The 16079-nt window shown below is 31.6% G+C and overlaps 3 protein-coding genes across 3 annotated transcripts; all 3 read right to left on the bottom strand.

Moving 5' to 3' along the window:
- Positions 1-1739: 1739 nt before the first annotated feature.
- Positions 1740-3695, bottom strand: PGO_121780 (hypothetical protein, conserved; the record flags this gene model as incomplete). Its single annotated transcript, XM_028688970.1, has 1 exon — positions 1740-3695. One exon carries the CDS (start codon positions 3693-3695, stop codon positions 1740-1742), a length of 1956 nt encoding a protein of 651 aa, XP_028544771.1.
- A 3301-nt stretch (positions 3696-6996) lies between these two features.
- PGO_121770 (CPW-WPC family protein) lies at positions 6997-10764 on the bottom strand (the record flags this gene model as incomplete). Its single annotated transcript, XM_028688969.1, has 11 exons — positions 6997-7031; positions 7159-7216; positions 7447-7661; positions 7909-8060; positions 8306-8811; positions 8948-9046; positions 9217-9237; positions 9463-9588; positions 9776-9865; positions 9953-10029; positions 10503-10764. 11 exons carry the CDS (start codon positions 10762-10764, stop codon positions 6997-6999), a joined length of 1641 nt encoding a protein of 546 aa, XP_028544770.1.
- Positions 10765-11997: 1233 nt separating this feature from the next.
- PGO_121760 (protein kinase) lies at positions 11998-14727 on the bottom strand (the record flags this gene model as incomplete). The annotated part of the gene is made up of 1 exon (XM_028688968.1): positions 11998-14727. The coding sequence occupies one exon, from the start codon at positions 14725-14727 to the stop codon at positions 11998-12000; it is 2730 nt and encodes a 909-aa protein (XP_028544769.1).
- Positions 14728-16079: the final 1352 nt, after the last annotated feature.

Here is a 16079-nt window from a genome sequence, read left to right as displayed (position 1 = left end):
CATTATAGACTCCTCTGCATGTTTTCTACTACACCCTCTTAATTTGAGACCGGTTAAAAGGAAAAAAAAAAAAATAAAATAAAATAAAATACCGCGATAGATTAGATTTTGCTCTGATTTGTACACACGTCATCTTGTAACATTTGTCTCTCTTGATCCTTTTGAGGATTTAAAAAAAAAAAAGGAAAAACGAATGAGAGATTTTTAAAAAAAAAAATGGGGGGTTATCTTTTATATATTCCCATTTTGTGTTATAATGAATATTTGAAGAAATGGTAAAAGTTTTTTTTTTTTTTTTTTTTTTTTCTTAAGGGGTTGGAAGCGAAACACTACATTAAAATGTAAACATTAAACATGACATAACCATACCAAAATAAAAAAAAAAAAAAAATTTTCGAATTATTCATAGATACTAATATGGAAAGGTCTTTTTATATCAAAAAAAAAAAAAAGTTAGGGAAAAATTCTCCAAATAATCAAAATTATAATGGTATTTCCATCCGACATGATAAAGTGCGAATGAGGATAATGCATGTTCAATTTTCACCTACACCTAATATGTATATTATATACATGTATATATATATAATATGTACATATATGTATAATCATTTGTGTGTGATTCTGCCCAAGGGTACGGTACACCTTTAGGTTGATTCACCCAACTTCATACATTTTGTTGCTCACGCCCTCATGAATTTTAAATTAAATCTGAAAACATTAACATGTATTTTTTTATTTTTATTTTATTTATTTTTTTTGTTACAATTCTTTGGGTTGTGCGCACTTGACTAAAATGCTATTATGCACTTGTGTAGGAAGTAAAACAAAATAAATGAATAAATGAATGAATAAATGAATGAATAAATGAATGAATAAATGGATGAATAAATGGATGAATAAATGGATGAATAAATGGATGAATAAATGGATGAATAAATGGATGAATAAATGGATGAATAAATGGATAAATAAATTTATCGATGAATCTATATAGGTCATATTCCCCATGCATGAATGTAGAATATCATTGTAACTGCTTTCACAAAAAAAAAAAAAAAAAAACAAACAAACAAACAAACACTTAAAAAGTATTTACACAGAAACATTCAGAAGTTATGAAAAGCTGAAGACGCTACAGTGAGAGTTGTCATAACATAAGTGATCCTCTAAGGTGTGTATATATACCTATGCATAATTGTTTTGTTATATCATATACACACTGTGTGATGGATCTATAAACACACACATACAAGGAGGAATACTAATTCTTATATGGAGAAGGTATATATCAGGCTGTCTCTCCACCTACATAGCAATGGCCAATTGCATCATGGGGGTTTATTTTAACAAAAATTGATTCACTTAGATATATACGTATATATACATAAACAATGTAGTGGAAGCTATAAATTTAAATAGCAATATATATATATGTGGTTGCAAATGAAATTGGAAAAGTGCAAAAAAAAAAAAAAAAAAAAAAAAAAAGGGAGGGGAAAGGACACATCCTTCAGGTTGCATATGAGACAAACGGTTTTGTGTTTCTGGAACAATCCCATGGGTTCATCGTTAGAAGTTCAACCGCATGGTGAATCGCTTCTTCCACTAGTGCACTCCTGCTTGAGAAGCAAAGAAATTGCATTCTGTGACATAACAAAGGACACAAAAAAGGAATAAATAAAGGAATAAATGAATAAATAAATGAATAAGTGAACGTGTGTGTGGGGCGATCGCGATCAAAACGTGTGGTTATCCAGCTTAACCAAGTACTCGATGTGATTCGAATTTGTGCTAAGCCACTTTCTAGGTGCAGTGCTGGGTAGGTACCAATCCACCTCATCAACATTTTTTGTAACAGAAGATTTTAAAATGAGTTTTAGAAAATCTTGTCGAATGTGCTCAAAGTCTTGATACACCTCATTCCTCTTTTCAATCATATATCCACATGCTTTGTTATTATTTATAATTTTGCTTAATCTTAAAAATTTAGCTGCACTGTCATATTTAAAAGTGGCAGTATATATAGCTTTAAAAATGGTTAGAATATGATCCCTGAATTTGGACGAGTTGCTAGGTTCAACAAATATAATGCATGAGTTACTACATCTGTTACTATTACTTTTACAATTTTGCAAAGATTCTGATAAACTGTTAAACATATCAACAACAGATGGAGATATCTGAAGATCCTCTTCCCAATCATCACTATTTCCAATGTTATCCATTCGACAAGTAATGTAATCCAAAGTACTTTTAGCAAAAATGTATTTAAATGAGTTCGATTTTATAAAATTTGTTTTTGTATTACTTTGTGAAATATTTGATTCTGTAACAATACCATTCAGAGAATCATCTTTAAAATATTTCATACTTAATACTTTAATAAACTCTACTTTTCTTTTTAAAAATAAATTTTTTAATTTTTCACATTTTAATGCTTCTCTACTAGCTAATCCACTAAATTCAACTCCTATATATCTTCCAACTGTACCCCATTTCTCATACATCTGAACAGCCAACGGATGATTCCCATGTCCTATTTCCATAATCGTGTCATTTTCTGTAATTGGAGAAAAGTATTCCTTCTCATCGATAACAATTTTCTTAATTTTAGATTTTAACAATTCTGTAATCATATCAACAGCGAATTCTGTTGTTATACCTGTGAATGGTCTTACTTTATCAATTCCTTGTGTATAGTAATCATCCCAACATTTTTCTTCTTCTTCGGGTTCAAAATCACAGTGAATATATTCATTCTTTGATATTTCTGAATAGTTAGATGTATAGCTTGTGTTACTATTACTGTTCATTTCTTTTTCTCCTCTTTCTGAATTCACTTGTCTCTCCTGTTCAATATTTTCATGAAGCATTTTGTTTATCTTCGATTTTATCAATCGCTCACTTCTCTTAAGTGGACTACACAAATAGGAAATATATTCGTTCTTTATGTACTCAGGCAATTCCTTCATGTTTGATTCGTGCATTTGCCATTTATCTGCACTTTTTGCATCTGCTATTGCTCCCGCTATTTCTGCATCTGTGGGTTCTTTTAAATCCATGCATTTGTTTCTCTCTCTTCGTGGTGTGTATAAGTGTACCAACTCATCATAAATTGATTTTTTTTTTTTTTTTTTTTTTCTTTTTGTTACACTCCTATTTGTTTCTTGCTCGTTATGATGAACATTCATCATTTCATTTATTTTTCTTTTATTTGTATAAACCTTCTTAGGAGTGCTAAACATAGATACTCCTCTTCCATTCTCTTCATCTTCAAAATGGAATAAATTCTTCTTACTTGTTTTTCTAGGTGTGTATACTCTCTTCTTACTACTATATGTCTTTACATATTTTGCACTTTCACACATTATCTCCTCTTCATCATGATGATATCTTTTGCATGGTGTTTTACTCATAGATAAACTCATGATCACATCGTCTGAACCATCATCAAAGTTGCAAATTTCTTCTCGAAGTTTTTTCAATTCAAGTTGTGTCCTTTCATCCGCTATAAGTGGTAGAAAATCCAATGATTCTCTCTCTTCCTTTTTTTCTCCTAACAATTCATTTTTGTTTACCTTTTCTTCCATATCCATTTTGCTTATCTTCACCAAATTGCTGTATTTTTTTTTAGGTACCATTTCCTCTTGTTCTTCTACTCGATCCTGTGTTATGTTTCTCTGTGCTTCCATTATATGTGTCTACAAGTTTTCAATGGAACAACAAAACGGGGCGAGGTCAGTGGTGCAATATGTACGAAGTGCAATAGGTACGTGATCATACACTTTGTTCTGTTGTCCCACTGAGTGCACTTAAAGTATGCCCTGATTCGAACTTTCAACTTCCTGGGGAAACAGTGCAGCTGAGTCTTGTTTTGCACCTTCTTACTGCTTTTTCTCAAATCTTCTGTTTTTGGAAATTCTGTCTACTGCAGAGAGGGAGAGAATATTTTGATATCCCTTGTTTCCACTGGAGTTTCTCTTACCGTGCATGCACATGTAAATATATATATATATATATATATATATGGGCACATATATAAAGCATGAGAAAATCTATGCATTACCTATATGAACAGATGAATGTAATATCCAGATAAAACAAACAAAGAAATATTTACACTTACACAAAGATTATATGTTGAAATAGCAAACGAAAAGGTATTAGTTTAGGACAAATGAAATTTCTTTCTAGGGCTCATGTAGGGATGTCTGTATTTTGTGTATATGTGCGGGATGGGGTAAGGAAAGCATCAATTGTTCCTTTTTAGACGCATGTAAATATGATGCAAATCAGATTAACAACATATTGTTTATCTTGCAAAAAAATGTACAAAAAAGTATACAAAATAAAAAAAAAAAAAAAAAAAAAAAAGCGAATGGGAAAGGGAAAAGAAAAATGCTGTGTAGTTATTTTATATTCGTATAGTATCTTAAAAGAAATACTTCTGAATATGTATTTTTTTTTTTTTTTTTTTTTATAACACATATGATGAATTACTTCTTATGATATACATGTTTTATATGTGTAAAAACACTACTATTTACTAGGGGATGGGGAAAAAAAAAAAAAAAAAAAAAAAAAAAAAAAAAAAACATTCCTGACTTAATCAACTGCAACAATTTATCGTTACGACAATTCATTTCCGTGTGTGGATCCTCATTTATGCTTACATCCCATGGGATGAAAACTAAACAGGAAAATGTGAAGCAGTTACAATGTGTGTGTGTGGCAAACATGAAGCAGTTACAATGTGCGACAAAAATAAACTACGCTTATTTTTTTGTAACACCCAGTTGCCAGCAAACCTGTTGATTTATAACAAAAAGGGGATTTGGTGGAGAGGTACAACAAACTTTACGTGGGGTTAGGTTTCTTTTTTTTTTTTTTTTTTTTTTTTTTTTCCAAAAATGATTAAGCAAACGGATAGTAGCGATACAAATCTATCTGAATGTACAGACGCGAGACTTAAGGAGATGTTTTTTCCTTATTTTCTGACTTCTGTGTCAAAAAATTTGCAAGATGATTGTAATTGGATATGGAATATTTTTTATTTTTTGCACATATTGCTAGAAAAAGAAGAAAAAAAAAAAAGAGGCCTAGTGAGGGCAGTTGCAAAATTATCCTAAACTACGTGTGTGTTGGGGGCGGGGTGGGGGTCATCGCTTGCCATATTCGTCAAAAAAAAAAACGAGAAAAAGAGCGACAAAAAAGATGAGAAAAGAGCGACAAAAAAGATGAGAAAAGAGCGACAAAAAAGATGAGAAAAGAGCGACAAAAAAGATGAGAAAAGAGCGACAAAAAAGATGAGAAAAGAGCGACAAAAAAGATGAGAAAAGAGCGACAAAAAAGATGAGAAAAGAGCGACAAAAAAGATGAGAAAAGAACTAGATAAAAAACAAAAAAAAGTGAGAACTTTCCAATAGAAGAGTAATTCTTGCGGGTGACAGAAAAGCCCTATTTTTTAAAATATCATTATAGTATGGTATGAAAATGAATATTTGTCCTTACCCCCTCTATCTTTTTTGCTTCCCCACTTTTTGCTTTCCTACTTTTTGCTTCCCCACTTTTTGCCTTCCCATATTTTGTAGAGGAACACAGATCGATAAAAGGCCAGCATCGCCCATTTTGTTTTTTATGGCGACGAGAAAAACAACAAATCAAATTTTCCTAGGAAGCGGGTGCAAAGTAGTAAAAAAAGATAGTCTCAATAAAACAAGTATGGGAAATGGCCTGAGGAGAGCTGAAAAAAAAGAAAAAGAATAATATTTCAACTTCAGTCCTGGTATCCGTTCCAGCATTAGTTCGCGAGCAATCAGCTCGAACATTCAAACAATTTCAGCTCAGTAGGCATGCAAGCCAAAATAAAGTGCTACACGGCAAAAAAGAAAAAAAAAAAATACCACGTTGGGGAAACCGAATTTTCTTTTATTTCAAGTCTATTATATTTTTTTTTTATTTTTATTTATTTTATTATTTTTTTTTTTCTCCGTACACAATTGTCTTCCTACACTACAATCATCATTTTGGAAAAATTCCTCTTTTATGTGGATATTTTCATAATTTTTTAAGATAGCCTATTTTCACCACCATTTTTTTTATTAAACAACTATATATTCACCTTTTTTCCTTGTTTTTCTACATTATATATAATTTCGTGCAAAATGTGGAGAGAAATGACTCGGTGTTTTAAAAACTGTCGCGAAAAAGTGTGAAGTTGTTTATTCAGGGTGTGACAAAGAAGGAAAAAAAAGAAAAGGAAAAAGAAAGGCAAAATGAAAACTTTTCCACCTCTCCACTTGTCTACCTCTCCATTTTCCCCCCTCTCCACTACCGCAAATTCACGTATACACTGTCACAAAAAGGACTCCGAGAAACCTACACAGGCAATTTCATAATCATAAGATACACTCCCACATACATCCGTTGGCATAAAACACAGAAACATGATAGATGATAAGTTTTGTTATTATAATATATAACCAATTTGTGAATCCCCCCACCCTCACCCCTATATGATAATGCGTTATTTATATATTTACACACTCTTAACAATTAAACAAATAATATGGAATAACAAAAAAAAAAAAAAAAAAAAAAAAAACACCTTGCACATATATCCAAAAAATCTGTACATGTCTTCATATAGCACATACTTAGACAAAAAAAAAAAATAAGATAAAGCAAGACAAAATAAAGTAAAATAAAAATGAAAAAAACTTTCAATAAAGAAATAACATTGTGAACACAAAATTTAAGTCATTCATAAACAGAAGCAAACATAATAATTTGGTGCAAAGAATTGTCTTTGTTGCAATTTTCATGGATTCTCATTTTTTTTTTTTTTTTTTTTTTTTTCTTTACTGAAGTATGAATTTTTACTATTACAAAAAAAATGAACAGAAATATATCCACATCATTGTATGCACATGTTTCCTTTCATTTAATCTATTTCCCTTCCATTCGACACAAATGTGAAAACGTGAACATTCGCTAAATGATTGCTCCTGTTGTAGAATCTACTGGTCCTAAAGAAATGATTGTTATGGCATAAGGTAGTCTTATGAGTACAAAAATAAATATTTGCTGAGATGAATACATGTGTATTTGTTAATTGGAGAGAATGCATTCAAGGGGTGCCTTTTCAGTTATTACCTCTGTGAGATTTTTCCTTTTGTTTGGTTGCATATGCAACTGGAATTTGTGTGTAAATCTGTGACAAAATATCCAAGAAATGAATGGTTAGACCAAGTAGAGGAATTTCTTTAACACATAAAATTGATATGTATGAATGCCATACATATGTAGGTGCACACGTGCGTGTAGAAAACACATTTGTATGAGCACATTTATGTCTTTTTTTTTTTTTTTTTTTTTTTTTTTTTTTTTTTTTTTTTTTTTTTTTTTTTTTTTTTTTTTTTTTGCTGCTCCATTTTTGCTAACCATTGAATTCTGGATCTCTCCCTCGCAAGGCCAATCAATAGAACAAACATTTAGGAAATAATTTTTTTGACTATCGGAAATATTTTCAAATTTTGCATATTTTTTACATATACTGCTTTTATAATTAATTGGTGATTTACAGAATCCATTTTTTTCTGAAGGTACCCAACCAAGGGGACATGCATACGAGTAATTACGCATACAGCCGTTCCTCTCTAGGGAGAAGTAAAAAAAAAAAAAAAAAAAAAAAAAAAGGGAGTAGAAATATGTGTGATATGTTCCTTGTATATTCAAAGTATAAGCATCTAAACGATATGTTTAAATTATAGAGTAGGAGAGATTGGAAAGTGAGATTTTTCCTCATTTTATATGATCACATTTATGACATATGTGAAGTTTTTTCCTTGTTTCCATTTTAATGTGTACTATGTAAGTTGTCTAATTTCTCCCGCGTGGACTAACCTTTGAAAGGGAAATCCACCTGACATGCATTTGAGTAAGACTCCTTCTGTTGTGAATTCATGGCACCGAAATAAATTACATCGTTACATTTGTCATTTTTTTTGTAATTCTCTGGGGCCAGACAGAATCCATTGTCCATGAGAGACCATCCACTAGGTGCATCCGGGGTGCAGGGAAAGGGGAGCGAAAAAATCGAAAAAAAGGGAGAAAATGTAGACACTACATACTGTATCTATAAATGTTTCGTGCACCGGTTCAACCGTTATGTATTTATCGCTCTGTTTATCGCACTTTTTGCCACTCCTTTTGCCACTCCTTTTGCCACTCCTTTTGCCACTCCTTTTGCCACTCCTTTTGGTCGTTTTCCTTCGCTTATTATGGCCCTCTATATTCTCACATGGGACAGGGAACGCTGTAATCCCGTTGGTACTGATTGACTGTTAGTGTGTAAGGCCAATTTACAAGACACGCAATTTCCACCATCTTTTTATGTTCATGAGAATTGTACTTTTTCAAATTTGCAACTCTTGGACATGGGCCATCATAATTAATGGGTGCTTTACATCTGGATTCACCAATTTTTTCCCAATTGAGAGGACAAACTGAATCAAAATTTGTTTCAAAAATGGCAGACTTACATCTCCACCTGATTCCACAATCTGATTCCATTTTTTTCTTTTCATCAATAGATATATTAGAAAAATTTATATTTTTATTACATTTCTCATTTTCTTCTAGACTTTTACATATTCCTTTTCCTATATCGATCCAATTAATCGGACATACAGCACCATAGTCTGTTCCATGTGGGCACTCTTGGGGTTGACATGGCCAAATGGCATCACAAATTTCTCCCCAGCTTTCCTTCTGGTTATCATACAAGTACATGAGTTTATCTTGCACCTGATATGTGTCATGGGGTGGACTCAAAATAGAAGGCATTCAAAATAAGTTTTCCTGCGTTTATTCCGGAACACACTGATGTAGAAGTAGATGTGGAGGTATGCATAGATGCAGGGAGAGAGAAGGAATAGCGCACCTTACGACAAGGACCTTTGTACGAATCTAATGGGACACATCCAGAACTAGTTCGAAAAAATTCCAAGGGGCAAGGAAGCGAAAAATCCTGAAGACATATCTGGCAAATCCAAGCAAAATTGCAGGAAGACACATGGGTAAGCGGTATAAAAAAAGAAAAAATAAATAAATCAACGAAAAATTAAATATATAAATAAATAAATAAATAAATAAATAAATAAATAAATAAATATATATATATATATGTGCGCCATTTCGTGTAAGCCGCACTTTATCCGAATCTTCCATTGCCTTGAAAATTTAGGGGGAGGAAAAAAAAAAAAAAAAAAGTTAAAAAAAATGATTAATAGAATAGCAAATATGATCAGACATAATGCAGTATATTAGTATAATCTGGGATAACCTCGCAGATTAGACTGAGGTATGGTAAAAAAAAAAAAAAAAAAAAAAAAATATAAAAATAAAATAAATAAAAATAAAAAAAATAAAGGAAGGAGTATTTTTTCCACATATTACCTGTTCAATTTTTTCTAATTCTCTTGTATCAAATTTTTCATAAACAGTATCATGATTCATGGTGTTGATAACCTCCGCTTGATATTTCTTTACATTCTTTTCGTCCGTTTCTGTTTCTGGGTTGTTCTAAAAGAGGAGAAAAAAGAGACACACACATGTATGCAAGTATGTGTGTGTAGAAGGAAGAGAAGGCGAAAGAGTAGGAGGATATACCTCATTTAAGGATTTCCCTATTGTGCACTCTTGCTTTCATTGTTTTTCTTTTCTTTTCTTTTCTTTTCTTTTTTTTCCCTTCTCTTAGTTTTCTCCCTACCTGCTCATCATATGACGAGAAATTTTGTGCCGCTTCTTCCAAATCGTTTGATAAAAATTCACTGTCTTCACGTGCTTCTTCTTCATCTTCCTGAATAGGTCTTAGATCAGCAATGTATGTTGTATATTTGTTAATAGAAGAGGAATAAATATTATTTGTACTTTTTTTAATGTATACTTCACTTAGTCCAGATGCTGGCAAGTCCTTCAGCTTGTATTCTTTTTTAATTGCTTCACTAGCTTTATCTACTGAATCTGTGTGAGATCAATGCGTAAATAAGTGGGGTGAGGGGTGAAAGAAATAGGACAAGCAGGAAGAAATGTGACAAGTAGGAAGAAATAGGACAAGCAGGAAGAAACCACCATAAATAATTTTCCGCACATGTCAAACAGTTGTAACCGCATGATTCGAGAAATTTTCTACAGCTGTGCCCTCCGATGTTGCTTTCTTCTTCTTCTTCTTCCTCTGCGTGTGTCTATACTCTCAGCAATTTTATTTTGTTGCAGAATTAAGCTATATCTCTATCTACAATGTTTGACACAGAAATTTCGAGAAAATCCATTGTTCCTATATTAAGTACACATGCTTGTTATGGTTTCCCCTCTCTCTTCCCCCAATCCCACCATAAAACAAGATCAAATAAAACTTCAAACAAAACATGGAACAAAACTTGGAACAAAACTTGGAACAAAACTTGGAACAAAATTTCAAGTAAAAGAATTCATACCTTTCACACTTTCATTGGACGCATCAGCCATTTTGCTTTTCTCCTTCTTAACAATTTTATGAATTTTCATATTTCCATTTTCATTGTTCCCACTCTCATTTAACAACTCATTCGAATTGATGTCTCCACCATTGGATGTATTCAGATTAGAATCCCCAGAGAAGGTAAAAAAAGTTTTCTTGTTATTAAATGCAGCATTTGTGCATACATATTCTCCTATGCTTAAGCAAAACAGAAAACTCAAAATGTTAGTATGTTTCATTTCGAAGAAAAATCAACAAAATGATGAGGGGAGAAATGTAAGATAAAACTATTCAATATTCTTCAAATGTAAGACAGGAAAAAATATTTGTGTACGCTTAAAAAAAAAAAAAAATTTAAATAATCAAGAAAAATAAATGGAACAAAATTGATGAAGCAGAACTGATGAAGCAGAACTGATGAAGCAGAACTGATGAAGCAGAACTGATGAAGCAGAACTGATGAAGCAGAACTGATGAAACAAAACTGATGAAACAAAACTGATGAAACAAAACTGATGAAACAAAACTGATGAAACAAAACTGATGAAACAAAACTGATGAAACAAAACTGATGAAACAAAACTGATGAAACAAAACTGATGAAACAAAACTGATGAAACAAAACTGATGAAGAAAATTTTGCCATATCATCACAAGTTCATCAAAAACATAGGAAAATATTACAATTGAGAAAACAGTTTTTCCTATTTTTCAATGCTAAGTAACTGGGGTAATTTCTACACAAAAATCCATACAAACACACCCCTTTAGTATAGACCAATAGATTGAGGGAGATGGAAATTTGAATGCATATTTCTGCACACTCAATTATTATATCGTCATTTTTTTGCCTGAACAACTGATAATGTGTGTACATACACTTTTAAGCAAAAATTTGGAGTGGAAAAGGATAAAAAAGAGAGGTAAAATAGTGAGTTTAAGGGAAAATTCATCGAATGGACGATTGCATAATTATCATAAACAGAACTAAATATTTTTTTTTAAAATATTTTTTACTCTTTTGAATTTACAATTTGTCCATTCTTAAAATAAAATCATATGTGTTTTTTTTTCTTTTTTTTTTTACTATCCTCTTTTTATGACATACACAATAGGGTGTGTGTGTGTGTGGAATACAAATGTACAGCGGTGAAAAAAAAAAAAAAAAAAAAAAATCATCAGGCGAAGAATATCACCATAAAAATAGGGTTGGAAAAATAGAGAAAGTAAAATACGGAGGCAAAAAAACAACAATCATTCCACACCACTCACATTACACTACCTCTATTACTCTATCCCGATTAATCTATCCCCATTACTCAATCCCGATTACTCTATCCCGATTAATCTATCCCCATTACTCTATCCCGATTAATCTATCCCGATTAATCTATCCCCATTACTCTATCCCGATTAATCTATCCCCATTACTCTATCCCGATTCATCTACTCCCACTTCTGCACTTCCACAACTAGGGTTCGAAGAACCAGGGATGCCTGAGAGCCTCCTCAGCACTTATCCTAGTGGCATAATCAAACGTAAGCAGACGTCTGAGTAAATTTCTTGCATTTGCATTTGGAAGACCTACCCCCGAGGGATCTCTATCCTGTAGAATCTTCTGGAATTTCTCATCATCACATGAATTGTTCAAAAATATATGCTTATCCGTGTCTGTCCCTACGTCTACTGCTGTGTCTGCACCTACATCTGTGAATTTCCTTTTTTGCTTGTCTCTGAGGTGCAAATTGGCACTTATCAAATGCCCATATACAACTTCACCAGATTGGTAACCATATTTCACAGAATTTTTTAAGCTGTCATTGTAGGCTTCTAAACAATTGGCATCCTTACAAATAGGAGATGCATTCGGAATTACGGAAATTAACGAATGGCGTGCAGTGGAAAACTCCTCCAACATGAAACTGCTACATCTGTGCTTCTTTAAATTAATCAAGTTTGTGGTAAGAGAAAGGCTAATAATATTAAGAATTTTGTTATTTTTATATATGGATGAATAGGGATACTTTTTCTTTTTTAAAAGTATCAATTCATCGGATGATTTATTCCATGGGAGTAAACAGAGCTCTGATAAACTTTGCAAAAATATTGCTTCTTTTAATGCATCTGGAGTTGAATATTTTGCATAAAATTTTTGTAATTTTATTATATTTCTTTTATTTTTAACTTCTAATGGATTTTTAGTACCCAATACTAACTGTAAGAATATGATACCAATACTCCACATATCATAATATGGTAATCTCATAAAATTTCTTCTCATATGCCCAAATAACGATTCAGGAGGTTGGTATCCTTCTGTTTCTTCATTTTCTGAAGGAGTAAATAAAAATTCATCATTTCCAAATTTCACTGCACTTCCCCAATCACCAACACGAACAGTAAAAGGTGTACTAGCAGATAGGAAAATATTTTCCATTTTTAAATCTCTATGTGTGATATTTTTCTGATGTGCTATATGTATTCCATTTAAAATTTGTTGAATTATGTCTTTTAATACTAGCATGCCTATATTTTGTTTTTTTATACTCCACCATAAATTACTTGGTGTTAGCATCCCACTTGCGTTATTTTCATCTACATGAAATATATGATCCGATAAGGAATATCCTTCATTTGCAAATACTAACCATACATATTTCTGTTCTCCGTTCTCTTCTGACATTTCATATTCTGTAAAAAATTCAATGAATCTACTTATGTTTTCACAATTCTTTAGCAATTCACCAAAATATATTTCTCTCATTGCATTTGCTTCTGAAGTTTTTTCATTTTTATGAATTAATATCTTTTTCAAAACCACATTTTTAAAAGATGCTTCTTTTTTCATGTCTATTGCATACCATATTTCTCCAAAAGATCCGCTACCCATTTTCCCCTTCATAGTATAGTTTAATTTCTTTGGTTCATGTCTCCTTACGCTTTTTCCCGCATCAGGTTCTACTTCTGTGAAAATTTCTTCTTCCTTTCCCAAATATGTTATATATAATCTCTTCACAAAGTCGATCATTTTGTATGGCCCTCTTAGCCATCGCATGAAAGAGAAGAACTCTTCTTTTACGTCTTCTTCTTCTTCTTCTTCTTCATCTCTCTCTTTGCTTCTACCAATTCTGTTACTCATATTAATATCACGTAAATTTTCAGTAATCTTCTCCCCCCTCTGTACCATTTTTTCATAATCATAGTAAATCTGCACATCTGACGGTTCTATCCCATGAATCGATTTTGTATACCTCTCAGCAACTACATCATGTCTTAATTTTAGTGCATAAAGGGAATGCACTGTATTTACTACACATTGTGTGCATTTTTCATTACTTCTATTTTCTTGTTTTACAACTACACGAGGAATGTATATCACATCTAGTTCGCTCTGTTTGCTGAATCCTGTTCTCCGGAACACATCCTTTATCTTCTTTGTCAAGTAGTACTTATCGTTCAGCAGATTCTGTCCTAATGTTTGTATCTCCTTTGGATGCTGGAATATATTTTCTTCCCTTCCCCCACCAGGTGTACCTCGGTTGTCTTGCCACGTCAATTTTGTTTCTCTCTCTTCTCCATGTTGCTTTTGCTTCTGAACTTCGAATTGAGAATCGCAGGCGCGAGCGAAAGAAAAAGCGAATTTTTCCTTATCTCTTATTATGCCAGGTGTAAAACAAGACTCAGAAGTAGAAGTAACCGATACACTCTTCTCATGTAATAAATAAATATACCTCCACGTTTTTTTTAAAAGTATGTAAACATCACTGCAGAAAAAATGAGGAGAAAAAAAATATGCAGTGGAAAAAAATTGACACAACTTTTTGAAAATTCCTGGAATGTTTTGAAAGAATGTTGAAAAAATTTGGAAATTTTCTGCAATTTCCTTTTCTTCCTTTTCTACTGGATTGACATAAAATGTGTAAGAATTACACCTGGGGGAGGGTAGACAGTTTTTCAAAACAAACAGATGAAGCAAATGTGCGTGGCGAAATTGACCCCATTGGGTTTTGTCAGCAATACTGATAGAATCAGGAGGGTCATCCCATTTTGCGCTTTCCGATGGAATAGTGTTCCTTTTAAATGTGCTTAAAAACGTGAGGCCATCATCAAAAAGATTCACAAATGAGTAATGAAAAACTTCTATCACTGTGGTTATGTTATATAGTACAGAACTATAAATTATATATGAAAATAATTTCATTTTTTTCTATTTTTCATTTTTTTAGAAAGTGTAAAAAAAGAAAAAAAAAAAGAAAAAAAAAAACGGAAAAGGTTTAAAATGTTATCAGTGTTCCTTTAGTCCACTTGTTAAAATGTAAATTGTTGACATTTTGGAATGAGTTAAGAAATAAAAAAGAAATAAAAATAAAATAATTACCCATTGAAGGTTGCCTTGACAGAATAAGGTAAACACTTGGTTGATTAGATAACCAGTTACAGGTTAAGTACACGTTTTTTTTCCCCACTTATTTGTTCTCCACTTCTTTGATCCTCACTTCTTTGATCCTCACTTCTTTGATCCCTCCTTTTTTTTATCCCCTTTTTCTGTCACATTCGCGAAGCCTTTATAATCTCCAATAATTTGTATCTCATCTCTGCTGTGTACAAATCGGATGACACACAATCTCTTCTTTTCCACTGGTTTTGAGTTTTATATTTTATCGAAAGGGAAATGTAACTTTTAGCTATTTCTTTTAAAATAAAATAATATATATTGTAGAAGAAAATGAACCCCTACATATATATCATTTCTATGTACTTTTTTTTTTTTCCCCTAAACATTCTCTAGCCCTTTAAAAATCATTTACAAAAATTTATATTAATTATTTATAATCTGTTTTCTCTACCGGTGTGTAAATATAACCCCAATTGAGTTAAAGACAAAAAAATAGAACTTGACCGGATTGCACATCAAGATCTCATTTCTTGAATATTGAAAATTTGCTTAATTGGGCGAATATCATAAGAAAAAAAAAAAAAAAAAAATAAAATAAAATAAAAGACGTATATTATCTTATTTACCTTTAAAAAAAAAAGAAAAAAAAAAAACATACACTATAAACATACATGCATGTGAAAATCGAATGGATGAAGTAATATGGAGAATTTATACATCTTTTCATAGGAATTATTGAATGAAGATATGTAGGAAGTTTTTTTTTTTTTTTTTTTTTTTTTTTTTTTTTTCTTCTTCCTCTCAACCTGTTTAAAGAAAAAACATTAATCTATTTTGAAATACTGAAGCTGTATTTATGTAACATGTGTTGTGTAGCTTCACTAAAATAGTTCCCTTATGGAGATTTTTTTTTTTTTTTTTTTTTTTTTTTTTTTTTTTTTTTTTTTTTTTTTTTTTTTTTTTTTTTTTTTTTTTTTTTTTTTTTGTTGTTACACCAATAACCTTTCGACTCACCCTATCAAATTAAATACCATTTTACGAAACTTTACAAAAAAAATGAAGATGTCAGTAACCCTTCGTCAACATTTTTGGAAGACAAAGTTGTGTCCGCTTCATATGGAAAATAGGTGCAAGGAAGGAAATAATTGTGACTATGC

This window comes from Plasmodium gonderi (genome assembly GCF_002157705.1).
Source record: "Plasmodium gonderi DNA, contig: Chr12, whole genome shotgun sequence".
NCBI lineage: Eukaryota > Apicomplexa > Aconoidasida > Haemosporida > Plasmodiidae > Plasmodium > Plasmodium gonderi.
Note: the sequence above shows the minus strand (reverse complement) of the source record. Positions and strands in the feature narration are given on the sequence as shown.